We start from the raw sequence: 19,294 nt of genomic DNA, 5'->3' as shown, positions 1-19,294 counted from the left end.
AATTAGTGGATACATACATCGTTTTACAGTGGTACCTCTGGTTAAGAATTTAACCCGGTCCGGAGGTCCGTTCTTAATCTGAAACTGTTCTTAACCTGAGGTACCACTTTAGCTAATGGGGCCTCCCACTGCCACCGCGCCACCGCCGCGCGATTTATGTTCTCATCCTGAAACAAAGTTCTTAACCCGAAGTACTATTTCTGGGTTAGCGGAGTCTGTAACCTGAAGTGTCTGTAACCTGAAACATCTGTAACCTGAGGTACCACTGTATTTGTACGCTGCCTTTCCATAGTTAGAACCATGGCCTCCGTGGCAATATTGGGGCTCTCTCATGTGGCCATTGGGTCCAACACATTAAGCCCACTTTGCTTTGGATGTGAGGGGTTTGTTTAGCCTGGAAGACAGGAGACTGAGAGGAGATACGAGAGCCAGCTTCAAATATCTCAAGGACGGTCACATGGAAGATGGAGCAAGCTTGTTTTCTCCTCTCTAGAGGGTAAGACTCAAACCAATGGCTTCAAGTTACAAGACAGGAGGTTCCGACTAAACATCAGGAATAATTTTCTGACAGAGCTGTTTGCCAGTGGAACAGGAGGTTGTGGACTCTGCTTCCTTGGAGGTTTTCAAGCAGAGGTTGGATGAGCATCTGTCACGGATGCTTTAGCTGAGATTCCTGTATTGCAGAGACTTGGACTAGATGATTAATTGGCTTAGTCTATCTACCAACCAGTCACAAATATCTCCTTTTCAGGGAAGGTAGTGAAAAGGGCCATGGCAGGCCAACTATACATATTCTTGGATGATATGAATCATCTTTGTTGTTTAGTCGTTTAGTCGTGTCCGACTCTTCATGACCCCATGGACCAGAGCACGCCAGGCACTTCTGTCTTCCACTGCCACCCGCAGTTTGGTCAGATTCATGTTTGTAGCTTCGAGAACACTATCTAACCATCTCGTCCTCTGTCGTCCCCTTCTCCTTGTGCCCTCCATCTTTCCCAACATCAGGGTCTTTTCCAGTGAGTCTTCTCTTCTCATGAGGTGGCCAAAGTATTGGAGCCTCAGCTTCACGATCTGTCCTTCCAGTGAGCACTCAGGGCTGATTTCCTTAAGAATGGAGAGGTTTGATCTTCTTGCAGTCCATGGGACTCTCAAGAGTCTCCTCCAGCACCATAATTCAAAAGCGTCAATTCTTCGGCGATCAGCCTTCTTTATGGTCCAGCTCTCACTTCCATATGAATCATCTAGCCCAAATTAAATCTGAGTTTGGGCCTGGTGATGGGACTGAATCAGCCTTGGTCACCCCGACGGATGACTAAGAAGAGGACAAGCAGAAGACGATTCTGTTCCTCCTTGATTTCTCTGCAGATCTTTATACCATTGACCACTCCATCCTCCTGGACAGGCTCTTTGAGATGAGTATCAGGTGCATAGCAGTTCTGTTCTCACATATGGGGTTGCATGCAGAGAACCATGTTGGAAGAGTGCTCTTTGGACCCCTGTCTGTGAGATAGTGCTATAGGGTATCGCTATGATTATACTCCCAATGTTGTTAACATCTACATGGAGCAGTTAGGAGAGGTCATTAGAAAATACAGGGCAAGATGCCATCACAATTCTGACGACACTGTGCTCTATTACTCCATAAAAACTGAACTAGAAGAGGCTGTGCAGGCCCTTCACCAGTGCCTGGGTGCAATGTTTTGTTTTTTCAAGCCAGAGCTCCATGCTCCATTGATGTTTACAAAAGTTTGCCCAGGTTTCAGGAGTGGCCTGTTGAATGAGGAAAGGTAGCAGAGGTTTCACTGGGAAGAAGGCCTCCCTCTCTGAGTCGGAAGCTTTTCTATGGTCCTCTGAACCCAGAACAAAAGGCTTTTAAGAAAACAGATCGGCCAAAGCCCAAGAAGCAGGTTTTCTGTTTCTTTGGACATTGGGATATTATTATTATTTTAACTACATACCTTTCGTTTCAGCAGAATATCCAGGAAAACATAATGCCCAGTTCAGAAAGACCTTTTTCCTATCCAAATAAGGACACTCTCTTTTGTATATGCCTGCAGCCAATGACCATTTCACGGAAAAACAATGCTTTATCAAGGTTCTCAGCAAAAATAGCAATCCAGCTTGTGGCGTGTGTGTTTTAAATCCAGGCATTCTGGAATTTCAGATATCCAGAGGGACAGTTTCAGTTTTGAGCAATATAGAAGTTGTTAAATGAAAATGCTTAGAGTGCATAATGACTAGACAGAAAATGATAACCACTCAGGAATCTTTTAGGAAACGTAAAATCATTGCAGTATGGCGATATACCTGAAGCAAAAAAAAAGGGGGGGGGAGGAATCCCATAGCAATTCTTAATTACCAAGTAACATTTTGTTCTCATTCTAAGTTGCCAAAAATAAAAAGCATTCCTTCTTCCTTTCTTGCATTTTCCATTTTGCAGTGGAACACATGAGGAAATGCCTTCGTTTTGGGCCAACATGGATGGGTGCAGATTTTGGAATTAACTGAATATTTTTTGTCAAGGATGTGCAGGAAAAAAACAAAGAAAAGTGAAAGAAGTGAAGACACACTATTCAACTTCAAAGTGCTATTTACACATGCTTAACATTGGTTGGGATTTGCCCTAGTTATGACGATCATGCCTGCTCATATGTTTTCATGTAAATAATCTAGTCCAGTTTGTGGGGGCTTCTAGAGAATCCAGAGGATTAATCAAGAGCTCCTGACAGCTCCATCCTTGGGTCTGAGCCCCACATTGCGCAAAAGATTCCTAGATGATCTAGGTGCCTTCTTTGATTGCTACCAGCACTGAAGACAAGCAAATATCTTTAGGCACCTGTCAGGTGCTGGTGTAGCTGCTCGAGAGCAAACAGGCAAGACCCCAACCTGTCTTTTCCTGGCTTTATTATCTGTACAAACTATTTTACAGTGTGGAGTGTTGCAAGTCCATGTCTGCTCAGTTGCCAGCAGAATCTGGGAGTGGGCGGTCCTTATACCTTCCCCAGCATAACAGTCGTGTGACCCCCACCCTTCTCCTCCCCTCTCTGCGCGCAAACCTACTGCGCAAAGTGGGCGCTGGCAAAGGGGGACTTGCCTCCCCTCCGCTTTGCTCAGGCTCGGTGTTGCGGCTCTCCCTAGCATCTTCTGATCCCTGCGCCCCTTCCCCACTGGAGGCGGGGCTTCCCTCCTCGCCAGAGGAAGAACTGCTTCGCAAGATCTTCGGTGGCTCCCTGACAGCACCTGAATTGGAAATGCTGTAAATGGAGATCTTCCCCATACAATTGAGTTGTTTCTCTCTCCTTTCTCAAGCCCTTCTTTTTTATTGGGCACCAACACAGCTACTGCAGCTCAGAAGTACACACTAGGACAGTATGGCGGAACAGATTAAGTTCGAATTAATGATGGACATTTTGCATAAGGAGCACGGTAAAATTAAGAAGTCATACTTGATAACACCAAGTGGGTCTCCATCGTCATCCCCGTCCTCCTCTTCCTCTTCCTCTTTTCTCTTTTTAACATCCTGCTCTTCCGAGGATTTGAACAGGGGAACGGGGTCAGGCGTCCTTTCCTCTTTGAAGAAATCAAAGGCTTCATTTTCGTCGTCCTTGTCTTCCGCATCGGGGAGGTTTTTGCTTTTGATGTCCGTGGCGCTGGTGGACCTGGTTCCTGCAGAAGCACAACATGGAAAACTGAACACAGAGGCTTCAAGAGAGGGTATTCTGGTCCCGTGCCAACGTCACCAACTTCTGACAGTTTGGCAAACAAAATGGAGAACTATTTCATCATCAGCATCATCATTAATTAGACCTGTTAGCCACTTGTTGGCCAAAGGTCTCCAAGCGACTTACAACACATTTAAAAACATGAATATAAATACTTATACTACAAAAATAGAACAAAACAACCCACATAACAGCTGCAGGAATCTTGGCAGCACATTAGAAAACATAACAGCATCTCAGTCTACTAAAGGCAGGTGGGGGAAGGTGCCAGGCAAACCTCACTGACAGCATTGTATATGGAATTCTTATTATTACCCTGCCCATCTGGCTGGGTTTCCCCAGCCACTCTCGGTGGCTAACACACATAATTTTTATTGTAAAACATCAGACATTTTAAAATTTCCTGATAACAGGGCCTTGAAACAGTGCATTTGAGCATCATAGAGTTTGTCTGGCTCAGATAGATAAATAGGTACAGCTGCGGCAGGAAGATAAACGGCGTTTCCATGTGCTCTGGTTTCCATCATGGTGTTCCATTGTGCCAGAAGCGGTTTAGTCCTGCTGGCCACATGACCCGGAAAGCTGTCTGTGGACAAACGCTGGCTCCCTCGGCCTGAAAGCAAGACGAGCGCCGAACCCCACAGTCGCCTTCGACTGGACTTAACTGTCCAGGGCTCCTTTACCTTTTTACCTTTATACACACCAATGGCAGTGTTATAAATTGTTGAAATAAATGAATACTTTCCTGTAATTCAGATAGAATTTTAGAGTTGGAAGGGACCGCGAGTGTCATCTAGTCCACCCCCCTGCAATGCAAGAAGATATCACCATGACGATGTTAGAACCCCAGACCAGTCGTGTTATGGAGGCTGCTATGCAGATGTTGACTGCCACCATCTGCATAGCAGCCTCCGCCACAGGGGCTTTAGTTTCGGCTACTCTCAAAAGAAACCAGGCGCCTAGTCTTCCAACAGTGCATTTAAAGCAGGGGTGACGAACCAGCAGCGCTCCAGATTTTGCTGGACAACAACTCCCTGCCCACACTCGGCATACTGACTAGGGCTGGTGGGAGTTGGAGTTCTCCCACATCTGAAGGGCCAGAGGTCAGCCACCCAATTTTAAGCCATGCATACATATAATGAGCAGCTGTGCAGGTCCACCACTGGCAACATCACTACAACAATGGCAGTGCATGTCCTGCAATTCTGCTATCATCTGGTGCAAACCTAGTGGCTGCATTCCATGAAGAATTCAGTGTTTTGAAAATGCCAGGGGGTTTTTTATATAAAAAATAAATCTGGCATCTAACTCATTGCGTGGATAACGCCTAGAGAAATCTCAGAGGGAAGATCCTGAGTGATTCAGACCGGGATTTTACACTTTACATCACTCTCCGCCCTCCGTACAGTGAGCAAGTTGTATGGAATAAATTATATAAAACAAGAAAATACACACACACAAAATTAAGGCTGCAAACTCTTAATGGAACACTTGGGTTACCTTAGTGTAGAATTCTGGCCTTTTTAAAAGAGAAAATGACACAGCCGATGTTGCTTAGACCGTTTCTCATATTAATAACGAAGGTGTGGCTTTTTCTTCTTAAATTGCATTACATGTCTAGGTCACAGGGTGCTTCTACAACCAAATCTCACAATTAGGCAATGGAGTATTTATGAAATTCAAGACCAATCTGAGCACAGGGTTTGTAGGAAAGCAAATCTAGCAGGTTTGCAGAGGTGCTTGGCCATGAGAATTTAATACCTTAAGGGGGAAAAGTGTCTTGAAAATTGATAGGAAATGCAGCTGATTTTGTGAAATTTCTCTGGTATTCAAAAGCTTAAAGGGTCACTGGATACTGAATAAATGACATGTTACGATTACAAAAGCATGCTTGGGAGTTACCTAGGAATTCCATTAACTCGGGACTTGTTGCTAGATCTGTGTCTTTGGAAATGGATCTCATGATCTCATTAAACGCAGCTCTCCGTTCCCGGATGTCAAACTCCCCAACAAACAGAACTTTCCTTGGCAGCGGTGGCAGAGAGGATTGTGGGTAACGTGTAGCCAGCTTCTGATAAAACTCCTCAATCTCACTGTACTTCTTTGAAACCTGTAAGCAGAATAGGCAGAATTTGTCTTTCTTGTTAAATGACAAATATGGAGAAGCTTGTCACAGCGCACAAACTTGAATAGTATAAATAAATAAATAAATGAAAAGAAAAGAAAAGAAAAGAAAAAAGAAAAGAAAAGAATGCTTGCAAATTTTATGAGCTTAGGAAGGCAATGGTTGCCATGAAGAGCCCATTCTTCTGCTGGTGGCTGCTATATGGGACCTTCTGAACACAGTTTCTGCCTTGTTTACAGAAGTGCCTTTGTTTGTGGCCCCAGAAATGCTCACAAGGGATTATCTGTACAAGGAGCAAAAAGCTTCTGTGGATTTGCATTGACCACTTTGACAATCTGTTCACACGCTGATTTAAGGACAGGGCTATTTCTTGGCTGACAGAACTAATCAGCAATATTCTAAGCAAGATACTTATAATAAGTGATAAATGAGTGATACTTATTCAGAGCATGGGTGGCCAACTGTCAGGAATGCTTTATTGCAGATTCAAAGCTCCTTCCAACTCTATAATTTTAAAGACTGAGAAGAAAGCCATAGTAGCACTGAAACAAATAAACAAACAAAATCTGAATGGGAACAAAGATCCATAAATCTCATCTTGTATTTTAGGATGTAGCTCAGGGGTCAGCAAACTTTTTCAGCAGGGGGCCGGTCCACTGTCCCTCAGACCTTGTGGGGAGCCAGACTATATTTTTTTTTTGGGGGGGGAGGAATGAACGATTTCCTATGCCCCACAAATAACCCAGAGATGCATTTTAAATAAAAGCACACATTCCACTCATGTAAAAACACTCTGATTCTTGGACCGTCCACAAGCTGGCTTTAGAAAGTGATTGGGCCGGATCCAGCCCCTGGGCCTTAGTTTGCCTACCCATGGGTAGAACCATGATTCGAACCACCACCAACTTTTAGTTTCCAAATATGCTTGTATTTAACTTTAAAGGGCAGATCTAGATGGGCAGTTTATTCACACAAACTTTGAGTGCTACCTTGCACTACCTAGTACAAACATTGCATGATTTTTTTTACTGGAAAAAACTCTGATAACAAAAGTGATAGAAAATTGCAGTGGAAAAGTGTGAGATAATCACCAGAACCTGGCAATTTCATATAACGTCCATGATAATGTATCAGGATGAATGTTTAATAAACTGGTGGTGTTGAATAACCTCCGTGCAAGCTTTATGCAAACATATCAGCTTGAATTCTCAATAAACAGCCACACTGGAAGCTCCGCTTCTTATAAATTCACGGAACAGGACTCCTTCACCATCACATTGGATAATAAACATATTGATTGGTGTAGAAGATCCATTGACTTCAAATAAGAACAAGCTGGGATACCTCAATCGGTAGAGCATGAGACTCTTAATCTCAGGGTTATGAGTTTGAGTCTCGCACTAGGGAAAGGATTACTGCATTGCAGGGGGGCTGGACTAAAAGACCCCTGGGATCCCTTCCAATTTGACCATTCAGTGATTCTACGATCCCAAGCACAAGCACTCAGTGCATCCCCTGTTCTTAACATCACCAGAATGAACTCTGTCTTTCTGATCACCTCCAGGCCTAGGTAAGTATGCTCTTGAATGGTGTTTGAGTGCCCTCTACTGGAACCACCCATCATATACCGCTCAAAAGATTCAGGCTCTTCTACATTTCTTAGTTTTGCTATAGAAATGACGTCCTTAAAAATAAACCTGTACACACAGAGAACAGCGCATGCTCCCTATTAATGGACGATCCAGGAAGATACGTCACAGTAGAGTTTGTCACTGCATCAAAGGTGTTATAAATATGTCTCCAACCCTAAAGTACAACATAGGAAGAATAATAGCTGGGAGAAAGTTTGCATTAAGTTTAGCAACTTAGGCAGCAAAGTGGGTGTCTCCTGGTCTGAAAGCACCCAGAGCTAATGGTCTCACTTCTGCACAAGGCAGGGTGGCCTAGGGACTCTGATGCCCATATATTTTGCTCCAGCCCCTTCTCACCCCTTTTTAACTGCATTTTCTTTTCCAGGGGTGGCTGGTGACATGGCAGTAGATTCTGCCACCCTCCATGCTGATGTGGCCAGAGGCAAATTTATCCATGTGTCCAAAGTCTTTTAAAGTACCTAAAATGATAGTATCATAGAATTGTAAGGGACCACAAGAATAATCTAGTCCAAGCCCCTGCAATGAGGGAGTCTTTTGCCCGACGTGGGGTTCAAACCCACGACCCAGAGATTAAGAGTCTCATACTCAATGGACTGAGCTGTAACGCCCCTGGATGTTAGCCTTCCATCCTATATTCACTTGCTGGTGGTCAACAAAAAGGGTTTAAAGACTCTCTCAAGGCAAATCTTAAAAAATGTAGTAGAAACACTGACAACTGGGAAACACTGGCCTGCGAGCGCTCCAGTTGGAAAACAGCCTTTACCAAAGATGTCATGAACTTTGAAGACGCTCGAATTCAGGGTGAAAGGGAGAAACGTGTGAAGAGGAAGGCAGACTTGGCAAACCCTCACCGTGATCAGCTCCCATGCGGAAACCTATGTCCCCACTGTGGAAGGAGGTGTGGATCCAGAACTGGCCTCCACAGGACTCCCTGTTAAAACTGTGTTCATGGAAGACAATCTTACTTGGCTAAGACTGATCACAAATAGAAGACGACTTGCCTGTGTGTAAGCTCCACTGAACTCAAGGGCACTTGCTTCTGTGAAGACATGTATGAGAGTCCAGGCCAGGGGTCAGCAAGGTTTATATTGCCTGGGCTGGATCGGTCCCACAGAGATCCCTCTGTGGGCCGGATTGCGTGCGCACCCGTGATTTTTAGCGTCTGCACGGACACGATTTTCAGAGCTGCGGAAGTGAGTCTCTGTGCTGCGCTGCACCAGGGGCAGCTTGTGGGCCAATCAAACAACCTCCGCAGGCTGCTTCCAGCCCATGGGCCTTAGGTTGCTGACCCCTGGTCTAGGCTGTTGGCTTTGTATGCTTTTTACAGTGGTATCAGAATCATAGATAAAAATGCCACCTAAATATGTTAGGAGAAAAAGAGAGAAAGAAAGAAGAGAAGGAAAAGAAAGGACCAAATTCAATAAAGCAAGGAAAAGAGTAAGGAATTCTCAAGCATAATTTGGGGAGGGGGGAAACTGCAGCTTTTGCAAGCTATGAGGGTTCTGGGAAACCTTATAAACGTTTACTCAAAGAATCATAGAAATGCAGAATTGGAAGGGACCCTGAGGGTCATCCAGTCCAACCCCCTGCAATGCAGAAATATGCAGGTGTCTCGTAAGGGAATCGAACCTGCAACTGTGGCATTATCAGCGCCACACTCAGAAAGTAAAGCCCACTGTGTTTAATGGACCTTACTCTCCAGATAGTCTGCACTGGATTCTGGACTCAGATTTGCTACAGTATATAATTGTGTGGCGTGCTCTGGTCCATGGGGTCACGAAGAGTCGGACACGACTAAACAACACAACAACATAATTGTGTGGATTTTTATTTCTGAGGGTGGAAGCATACATTGCACCCAAAAGTATCTCAGAGAACCCAACTATCTGATAAGCCCACCAGCAAATACATGAAGCAAACCCACGCTGAAAGAATGGGTGAACATTGGCTAAAGACATAGCCCTGGCATAAATGCTATTGAAAACTCACCCTGTTTATGTTCCCAGTGCCGCTGGCAAAGGAGAAGAAATAGAGAAATGAAAAGAAGGCTGGTGGGATTAAATGAAACTATGAGGAAGAACAAGCCCCTGAGATAGAAAGAACACACTTGCCTCCATGGGTGCCTTTGAGAGAAAGAAAGGGAACATGCTGGGGAGGAAGTAGAGTAGAAGGAGAAAAATCCCTCTTGCCCTCTGCAATTTCTTTTCAGACTTCACTTGCGCTTTATTATCCAGTGTTAGAAACTCAGATATATTAACTAGGTGCCAAATGGCTCCTAAAACCAGGGTTTCGGCCACCAAAACAGAACGTCTAGTTGCCATTTGGGGGCCGGATGGCTCAAAGACACCTTCCTGGTTCCTGAAATTCGTTCTGATTGTGCAGATAAATTATCGCAGAGAGAATTCTAAAGGATGTGTTGTCGGTGTGTGAAAATAGACAAGATCCTAGGTTCCCCAGGAATGCACCTCCAGATGGGGGAGACCTCAGGTGCCATCCTGGCACCTGGGCATCGTCACTTGGTCGCAAGTGGCCTATAGCCAGGCACCAAATGCGCCTGGCAAATTTTGAACGCTGCTAATCTCTGCCATAAGTGACACGGGTGGCACTGTGGGTTAAACCACAGAGCCTAGGACTTGCCGATCAGAAGGTCGGCGGTTCGAATCCCATGACGGGGTGAGCTCCCATTGCTCGGTCCCTGCTCCTGCCAACCTAGCAGTTCGAAAGCACATCAAAGTGCAAGTAGATAAATAGGTACCACTCTGGCGGGAAGGTAAACGGTGTTTCCGTGCGCTGCTCTGGTTTGCCAGAAGCGGCTTAGTCATGCTGGCCACATGACCCGGAAGTTGTATGCCAGCCTTCGGCTAATAAAGCGAGATGAGCGCCACAACCCCAGAGTCGGCCACGACTGGACCTAATGGTCAGGGGTCCCTTTACTTTTACCTTAATCTCCCCCATAGTACTTCTACTGAGTCAGGTGACTGCTCCCTCTAGCTCAGCACTGGTTACAATGCCAGTCAGGGCCTCCCTAGGATTTGAGACAAGGCTCTCTCTACCTGGAGATGCCAGGGACTGAACTTAGAACCTCCAGCGTGCCAAACAGGAGCCCTGCCCCTGAGCCCTACCCTAGTGCCTAGGAGATCTCAGGTTCGTTATGGTCATATTCCAGCTTTTACTTATTGCTTAGGCTTAAAATCAAAATAATAATAATAATAGAAGGAATCTTACTAAGTGTGTTGCTTAGTATATAATTACAAACATACACAAGACTTCAGAGGTTGGTGGCTGGGAAGATGAAGCCGCTCAGATAAGCTTGAAATAGCTCTGGATAATGTAACAGGTCATGGTGAAACTGAGTAGGTTTTCACGCCACAACTACTTTGGTTGGAAACACCAACGCAACAGAATGTGACATCTCTCACTCATGTGGGGAAAGAATACCTTCTTTCCCTTTCAACTGCCTGCAACAAGCTCAGGAATTAAGATTAGCTACACCGGCTAAACTATTTAAGGTATTTGACCATGCCACAGCGACCCAAAAATATTTCGCAGGATGAAAATACCATTCCAGTGGGGGACTGGAATGTTTAAATTAATTATCTCCTGAGAAAGGGATGGAAATTGGAGCAGCCAAGGTGTCTAACAAGGAACCAAGGAACAAAGTTGCTTTAATGTCACAGGGCTTTGTGCAAGTATAGGGGACATGTGGTGTCATCAGTGCCAGATTACCAAACAGGCAGAGTAGGCACTGCCCTATGGGCCCCACGCCTTTCAGGGGCCCTGCGACAAGGGATCAAAATAATATTGCCTACAATCAAGTATTAGGAGATAATTTGCAAGGCCAGATTTTGACTGCCTAGGGGTCTCCACAGGGTTTAATCCCGCACTGGGTGTCAATAGGACTACACCTCCCATCATGCTTTACAATGCTGGCTAGGGATGATGGAACTTGGAGTCCAACAACTTCCAGAGGACCACAGGTTTGCCATGCCCTGCATAAAAACTGAAGCTGAAGAAAACTTAAGCACTGTTCATTGCCGCAGATAGGGGTGTTGCAAGACTCCACTTCCCATTTTCTCTGCTGACTGGGCATATTGGCTGGGACTGATGAAAGCTGGAGACTGACAATATCTGGAGGTTGAAAAATTGCCCATCCCTCCATTAGAGGCAAAAGAATGGTTCACAAGCATTTTCCTCACCTTATGGCATCAAGTGACGGCTTGCATGTGTGTGAATGAGTCATGACAGAATCCTTCTTCTCACATTAAAGGTAAGGGTAAAGGGACCCCTGACCATTAGGTCCAGTCGTGACCGTCTCTGGGGTTGTGACGCTCATCTTGCTTTATTGGCCGAGGGAGCCAGCGTACAGCTTCCAGGTCATGTGGCCAGCATGACTAAGCTGCTTCTGGCGAACCAGAGCAGTGCGTGGAAACGCCGTTTACCTTCCCGCCGGAGCAGTACCTATTTATCTACTTGCCCTCTGATGTGCTTTGGAACTGCTAAGTTGGCAGGAGCAGGGACTGAGCAACGGGAGCTCACCTGGTCGCGGGGATTTGAACCGCCAACCTTCTGATCAGCAAGTCCTAGACTCTGTGGTTTAACCCACAGTGCCACCCGCGTCTTCTCACATTACCTCCATGCAAATCATTGTTTGACAATACGGTTATCAAAGGATGGGCATGTATGTAGGAACCAGCTTACAATTATCCATTAACATAAACTGCCAAAAAAGCTTTTGGTTTCCTCTGTGCTACAGGCAAACTTCTTAATTTGTCTTCTAAAATCAAATGCTTTCTTCACACCCAAAGTCTATTGGTGCAAGATATAGCTCTTTCCCTATGAAACAAGAAACCTGCACCAATGGCCGTTTTCTTAAACCGATGTGCTTCAGATATTTCACAGTATGAGCATTTGTTTGCAGGGTGTGCTTACAACATAAGTAGCTGCTACATTGTTCCACTGAATACTTAAGGCAACTCTTCTTCTTTTTTTAATTGAACCAATTTTTGTAGCAAAAGGGGATACAATCTGTCATGTTTTCCCTCGAAATACAGTCACACCTCTTGTTGCATTTGCTTCACGTTGCGGCTTTTCGGGTTGTGAACGCTGAAAACCTGGAAGTGTATACTTCCGGGTTTCGCCCTGCGCACACACACAAAAGCGTTCTGCATACTTTGTGCATGCGCAGAAGCATTCTGCGCATGCACAGAAGTGCTCTATCGTGCTCCGTGCTTGTGCAAAAGTGCTGCTCTAGTTGTGGACTTTTCAGGGTGCGAACAGCACCCTGTAATGGATTCTGTCCGCAACTAGAGGTACCACTGTAGAAACATAATGCCTTAAATCAGTGATGGCCAAACTTGGCCCTCCAGCTGTTTGGGGACTACAATTCCCATCATCCCTGACCACTGGTCCTGTTAGCTAGGGGTGATGGGAGTTGTAGTCCCAAAGCAGCTAAAGGGCCAAGTTTGGCCATCACTGCCTTAAATCCTAGGAGAAATTACCAGACAAAGGTCCTTTAAAGTCCAGGGTCCCTTCGTCCCCACATTGTTCAGAAAGGGGCCCCAAGCCCCTAATGAGGCTCTAGTCTTGAAGTTAAAAGGTAAAGGACTCCTGGATGGTTAAGTCCAGTCAAAGGTGACTATGGGGTGCAGTGCTCATCTCACTTTCAGGCCGAGGGAGCCGGCGTTTGTCCACAGATAGCTTTCTGGGTCATGTGGCCAGCAAGACTAAACTGCTTCTGGCTCAACGGAAGACCATGACGGAAACCAGAGCACACGGAAACGCTGTTTACCTTCCCACCACAGTGGTACCTATTTATCTACTTGCACTGGCGTGCTTTCAAACTGCTAGGTTGGCAGAAGCTGGGACAGAGCAACAGGAGCTCACTCCATTGCGGGGATTTGAACCGCCAACCTTCTGATCAGCACACCGAAGAGGCTCAGTGGTTTAGACCACAGTGCCATCCGCATTCCTACACCCGCATCTCTAGTCATGAACATCCTAGATTCACAGTGTCGCTCATGAATCCATATGCACTCTCTCTGTTACATAACAACAGTTCAACAGAAACAACAACTGATTCATCATGGATTACCATAAACTGAATTACGTCTTCTGGCTTGTGCTTTGCTGATTTGAAAGCAGGCAGCTGCGTCACGGCGACAATATTATATTCCACATGGCCTGACATCATCTTCCCCCGGATTTCCTGGTACTCTGGAACGGACAGATCGATCCCTGTGTGGGTGTTTTGAAGAGGTCTGCAAATGAAAACACAGAAAGAGTTCAATCAGAGTTCAATGCCACATTTCAGTGCCAACTGACTCCCAACGCTGGCATCAGTTTTTGATCCAGAGTTGGGCAAAAGGTTCAGATCTGGTCAGTTTGGATGGGGGACTCCGTGTTGCGACTCCTGCATTGCAGGGGGTTGGACTAGATGACCCTCAGGGTCCCCTCCACTACAATTCTACAAATCTCCATTCAGCCATGAAGCTCACTGGGTGACCTTGGGCCAGCCGCTGCCTCTCTGCCTAACCTACATCACAGGGTTGTCGTGAGAATTAAATGAGGAGGATCCCACCAAAGAAGAATGGGTAAGTAAGATAGCAGGTGGAGCAGAACTGGCAAAATGATCAGCAAAATTAGGAGAATCTAATGACGAGTGTTTTATGGGAGAAAGGATGCCTTTTTGGACTACTTTAAGAAATATTATAGTATGATGAACTCGAGAGCAGGATTTGAGCTATGAGCAACAGAAGGACTTGGATGATAATAATGTGGTTATGGTTTAATAGATAGAGGACAGGGTGCAGCAAAAGGGGAGAAATAAGAACTCCATTGAAAACGGGATGGGACGTCGACAAAAATAGGAGAAAATAGTTGATTGTGTTTTGATTGCATATGTTGAAAATGTCAAAAGAGTAACATGTAACTGAAAAAATAGAATTTGAATTGCTACGTAACAGTCCTAGCCATGATATGAAAGGGGCCGCTTCTTTAAATATCAGAATATTCCTTTAAAAGGTAAAGATAAAGGTACCCCTGACAGTTAAGTCCAGTCGCGGACGACTCTGGGGTTGCAACGCTCATCTCGCTCTATAGGCCAAGGGAGCCGGCGTTTGTCCACAGACAGCTTCCAGGTCATGTGGCCAGCATGACTAAGCCGCTTCTGGCGAACCAGAGCAGCGCACGGAAATGCCATTTACCTTCCCACTGGAGTGGTACCTATTTATCTATTTGCACTTTGACATGCTTTCGAACTGCTAGGTTGGCAGGAGCAGGGACCGAGCAACGGGAGCTCACCTCATCGCGGGGATTTGAACTGCCAACCTTCTGAATGGCAAGCCCTAGTCTCTGTGGTTTTTAGACCACAGCACCACCCGCATCCCTCCAATATTTATTTAAGGTAAAGGTACCCCTGCCCGTACGGGCCAGTCTTGACAGACTCTAAGGTTGTGCGGCCATCTCACTCAAGAGGCCGGGGGCCAGCGCTGTCCGGAGACACTTCCGGGTCACATGGCCAGCGTGACATCGCTGCTCTGGCGAGCCAGAGCCGCATACGGAAAAGCCGTTTACCTTCCCGCTAGTAAGCGGTCCCTATTTATCTACTTGCACCCGGGAGTGCTTTCGAACTGCTAGGTTGGCAGGCGCTGGGACCGAGCAATGGGAGCGCACCCCGCCGCGGGGATTTGAACCGCCGATCTTTCGATCGGCAAGCCCTAGGCGCTGAGGCTTTTACCCATATTCATTTAGCCAACCTTAAAATATCAGTGACTTCCCTTCATCTCTTTCCATGGTTCATTTTGCATAGCAGAAATCCCTGCATGTTTCATATAAACTTCAGTATTCTATTGTTTCTGAAAAGGGCAGTTTCAGTGATATATGGTATGATATTAGACAACTTTGTGGGCAACACAAAAGATATTTAAATGAGATGGGAAACTGACATAGAAATTTCAGTAAGTGAGAAAGCATGGGAATCTATATGGCGTAATCCATTTTTTAAAACAATTTTGGCTCACCTTCAGGAAATTTCCCTTAAAATTTTGGTGGTATTGGACCCCCACATGCCTTGCAAAGATAAATTCTTCAAGCTCACCATTATGTTGGAAGGGCTGTAGAGGTCAAGGGTCCTATATTCATGTTTGGTGGGGGTGTACCATGGTCCATGCCTTTTGGGAAAAGGTTTTTATCTGACCTCCAGCAATCAATCCCTCTTAATTTGGCACTTGCCTTATTATCACTAGATTTGACCCCAAATTCTACCTTTAAATCTAAAGAATTAATTTCCTTCCTGTTCAACCAGTAGACTAGTTATTGTCAATGATGAAAGGAAACCTCTAATATACCAATAGAGGCTTGGGTTAATAACATATGGAACATTGCTCTATCAGAATGCCTCACATACCATCAATGACTAATCAACCAGATTGGTAGTTGGGTTCCTATTGAGGGTGTTTGGGGAGCCAACATGACAGTGATGTGGGACTGAGGGTTGGAATGGTCATTCTGAGATATTATGGCAGTGGAGAAAGCTGTATTGTAACATTTGAATAAACGGGGAAAAGAATGAATTAAATGAGGGGGAGAACCATAGTGGGGGAGGGGTACTGATTTTGTTTTGTTACTATGTAATGCATTTTGTGCTTTTGTATTGCAAACTGCCCTGTGATCCCTGGATGAAGGGCGGTATAAAAATGTAATAAATAATAACAATAAAATGCACTCCCCCTCCAGCTCCTTGGAGAAAAAGGCGGGGTGGTACCAATGCACAGAACAATAAATTAACCCCCCACCCACCCAAGGCTAAGATGGAGGGAGCTGGCTGCCAGTTCCACACGCTCTGGACTTGCTTGTAACCGAAGCAGGCGGACGGGTGCGCAAAGATCCCCGTGCGCCCTGACGCACCAGCTACCCTTTGGGACGAGGGGAGCCGCGGGGGAGAAGGAAGGAAGCGCTACTGGACAGGCAGGAGGCGCAGGCAGCGAGGCTCGTCCTGCTCGGCAGGAGGCAGAAAGGAAGCCCATGCCAGCTGCTGCGCCGGGCCCAAGGCGCACATCTGGATCCCGGGGATTGCTCGGCCAGGAAGGTTCCCCTGAACTCTCCACGCCCCGCGTCCTCCTCGCTTTGGGAAGCGGCAAGAGGCAGGCCGGCAGAGCAAAGCGAGGCCCCTGCACTGCAAGCCGCCTTACCTGGTGGTGACCAGCACGGCAGGCCCCGAGCTGGGCTGCATGGCGTCGCCAAAGCTCCACCGGCGCAGCGCAGACTTTGCTGGGAGTTGCGCGCAGCGAAAGTGCCGCTGCTGTTGCAAGGCTGGAGAACAGGAGGAGGAGGAGATCGGCGTGTCACGAGTTTCCCTTCCCAAGAGCTGGGCTTACGCTGCCTCTGGCGGCCCCGTCCTGGTTCTTCCGGGAAACCCCCGCCCTGCTGGGATCGAGGCGCTTCAATTAAAAGTTTGGCCCTTTGAAAAAGAAATCCGCGCCGTAGTCGGCAGGATTCGAACCTGCGCGGGGAGACCCCAATGGATTTCTAGTCCATCGCCTTAACCACTCGGCCACGACTACTCCTAGTGGTGAAGGATTTCTGAACAAGTCTTTTTAAATTCTCCTTTTCCCCCACCTCCTCCTCCTCAAGGATTTTTATACAGTTGTTAACAGTATAGAATGGTAGAGTTGGAAGGGAACCTAAATTGGAGGCTAATCTAGTCCAATCCCCCAGTATCGCGATTCGTAATGAAAGTTAACCCCCTTGTCCCAATAAAACGTCTAAATCTGCATTGGAAAAAACCAAAACGCCTCCACAGAGAGCAATTTGCACGGAGCTATTTACTATTTTGCCACGACGACCTTGCTTTACGTTGTGATTCTGGGGTAAGGTTCACCAAACCCTTTGCAATATCGTAGTTGTGCCTCTTCCTTGAAAGCCATGGTATCATGGGCGGAGGCAGTTGCCCGCCCCCCCGTCAAGTAAAACATTAGAAATATTTAACTAACTGACCAATCATCTCGGTTCTGCCTCCCCTAACAAAGTCCTGCCCCGCCCCCTACAACAAAAATCCTGGCTACGCCCACGCGTGGGTTTTCATTCTTTCATTTCTTAGTATTGCTGCGGATCTGGAAGCGTTGTGTTTGGATAAAGCAAGCCACTTTATCCTGATGAGTGTATTATTTGGGGTTGGTCCAGGATCCGGAGGAAGTGGCTTGTTTGCGGACGGCATGGTGGAGCAAGAGAATTCAGAGAGGTCAGCCTCAAAACGCCTTGCCTCTGGTTTGGGAACATGATGCGATTAACACTGTGATTGCATGCCTAAATTCCACCGAAGTCAATGGGGCTTCCTTCCACTGACTAAGCAATCATCTGATCTGGCTTCAGGATTGCCAGTGGAGGCAGCTGAGAGAGAGAATGCCGCTGCTTTGAGCATCTCCTTTGTGCACTGTCTAGGTATAATGTAGTAAAATAAATGCATTGATAGCCTGGCTCCCTCTGGATAACGACAGCATATTTTCTGGAATAATACACATTGAAACAGAATGCTTGGCAAGGTTTCATTTCATAGTGTAGCACACCAGTGCCCCCTAAACTAGGGATGGGAACTTTGTGGGCCTCTAGGTGTTAATGGAACCATAAAGTTGGAAGGGACACTGAGGATCATCTAGATTCTAGCGTAATCCCCCTGCAATGCAGAAATCTCAACCAAAGCATCCATCAAGGTTCCATCCTCTCCCCCATGATTTTTAACATCTATATGAAGCCGCTGGGAGAGATCATCAGGGGGTTTGGGCTGGGTGGTCATCAGTATGCGGATGATACCCAGCTCTACCTCTCCTTTAAATCAGAAGCAGTGAGGGCAGTGAAGGTTCTGTGTGAGTGCCTGGTGGCGGTTGGAGAATGGATGGTGGCTAACAGATTGAGGCTGAATCCTGACAAGACAGAAATGCTGTTCTTGGGGGACAGGGGGCGGGTGGGTGTGGAGGACTCCCTGGTCCTGAAAGGGGTATCTGATCCTGAAGAACCAGGTGTGCAGCCTAGGAGTCATTTTGGACTCACAGCTGTCCATGGAGGCGCAGGTCAATTTGTGCCCAGGGCAGCTGTCTACCAGCTTCTTCTGGTACGCAGGTTGAGACATTACCTGCCCACAGACTGTCTTGTCGCAGTGATGCATGCTCTGGCTATCTCCCTTTTGGACTACTGCAATGTGCTCTGTGTGGGCTACCTTTGAAGGTGACTCGGAAACTGCAATTAATCCAGAATGCGGCAGCTAGACTGGTAACTGGGAGTGGCCACCGAGACCATATAACACCGGTCCTGAAAGTCCTATATTGACTCCCAGTACATTTCCGAGCACAATTCAAAGTGTTGGTGTTGACCTTTAAAGCCCTAAACAGCCTCAGCCCAGTGTACCTGAATGAGTGTCTCCACCCCCACCGTTCAGCCCGGACACTGAGGTCCAGCGCCGAGGGCCTTCTGGCGGTACCGAGGCCCTTCTCGGTAGTGGCGCCTGCCCTGTGGAACGCCTCCCACCAGATGTCAAGGAAATAAACAACTATCTTACTTTTAGGAGACATCTGAAGGCAACCCTGTTTAGAGAAGTTTTTAATGTTTAATGCTGTATCATGTTTTTAATATTCAGTTGGGAGCTGCCCAGAGTGCGTGGGGAAACCCAGCCAGATGGGTGGGGCATAAATAAATTATGATGCTTATGACAGATCTGGTATACATTTAACCTGGTTGAGCACGACTAGTAATCTAACTAACTAACTAAATAATAACAGTGGGGATAATAGCTCTGAGAAAAACCT

The 19,294-nt window shown here is 46.4% G+C and overlaps 1 protein-coding gene across 5 annotated transcripts in view; it reads right to left on the bottom strand.

The window, feature by feature from the left end:
- The window catches only part of HS1BP3 (HCLS1 binding protein 3), a 132,209-nt gene extending 115,298 nt beyond the window's left edge, over nucleotides 1-16,911 (bottom strand). For 3 of the 5 annotated variants that reach the window (XR_014508965.1, XR_014508966.1, XM_083431745.1), the window contains exons 1-4: nucleotides 16,688-16,845; nucleotides 13,591-13,756; nucleotides 5,625-5,832; nucleotides 3,447-3,666 (exon numbers count right to left, since the gene is read on the bottom strand). Coding sequence is in view for 1 of the 5 variants with exons in the window: in XM_083431745.1 (XP_083287871.1) it covers nucleotides 3,447-3,666; nucleotides 5,625-5,832; nucleotides 13,591-13,756; nucleotides 16,688-16,728 (635 nt within the window). In the remaining 4 variants the exon portion in view is untranslated. Of the gene's footprint in view, nucleotides 1-3,446; nucleotides 3,667-5,624; nucleotides 5,833-13,590; nucleotides 13,757-16,687 lie in introns of all 5 variants that reach the window. The other 2 variants (XR_014508964.1, XR_014508967.1) reach the window with 2 other exon arrangements.
- Nucleotides 16,912-19,294: the final 2,383 nt, after the last annotated feature.

The sequence above is a fragment of the Podarcis tiliguerta genome (assembly GCF_965153285.1).
Source record: "Podarcis tiliguerta genome assembly, chromosome: 3".
In the NCBI taxonomy this organism is placed as follows: Eukaryota; Metazoa; Chordata; class Lepidosauria; order Squamata; family Lacertidae; genus Podarcis; species Podarcis tiliguerta.
This window is presented reverse-complemented; position numbering and strand designations above follow the sequence as displayed.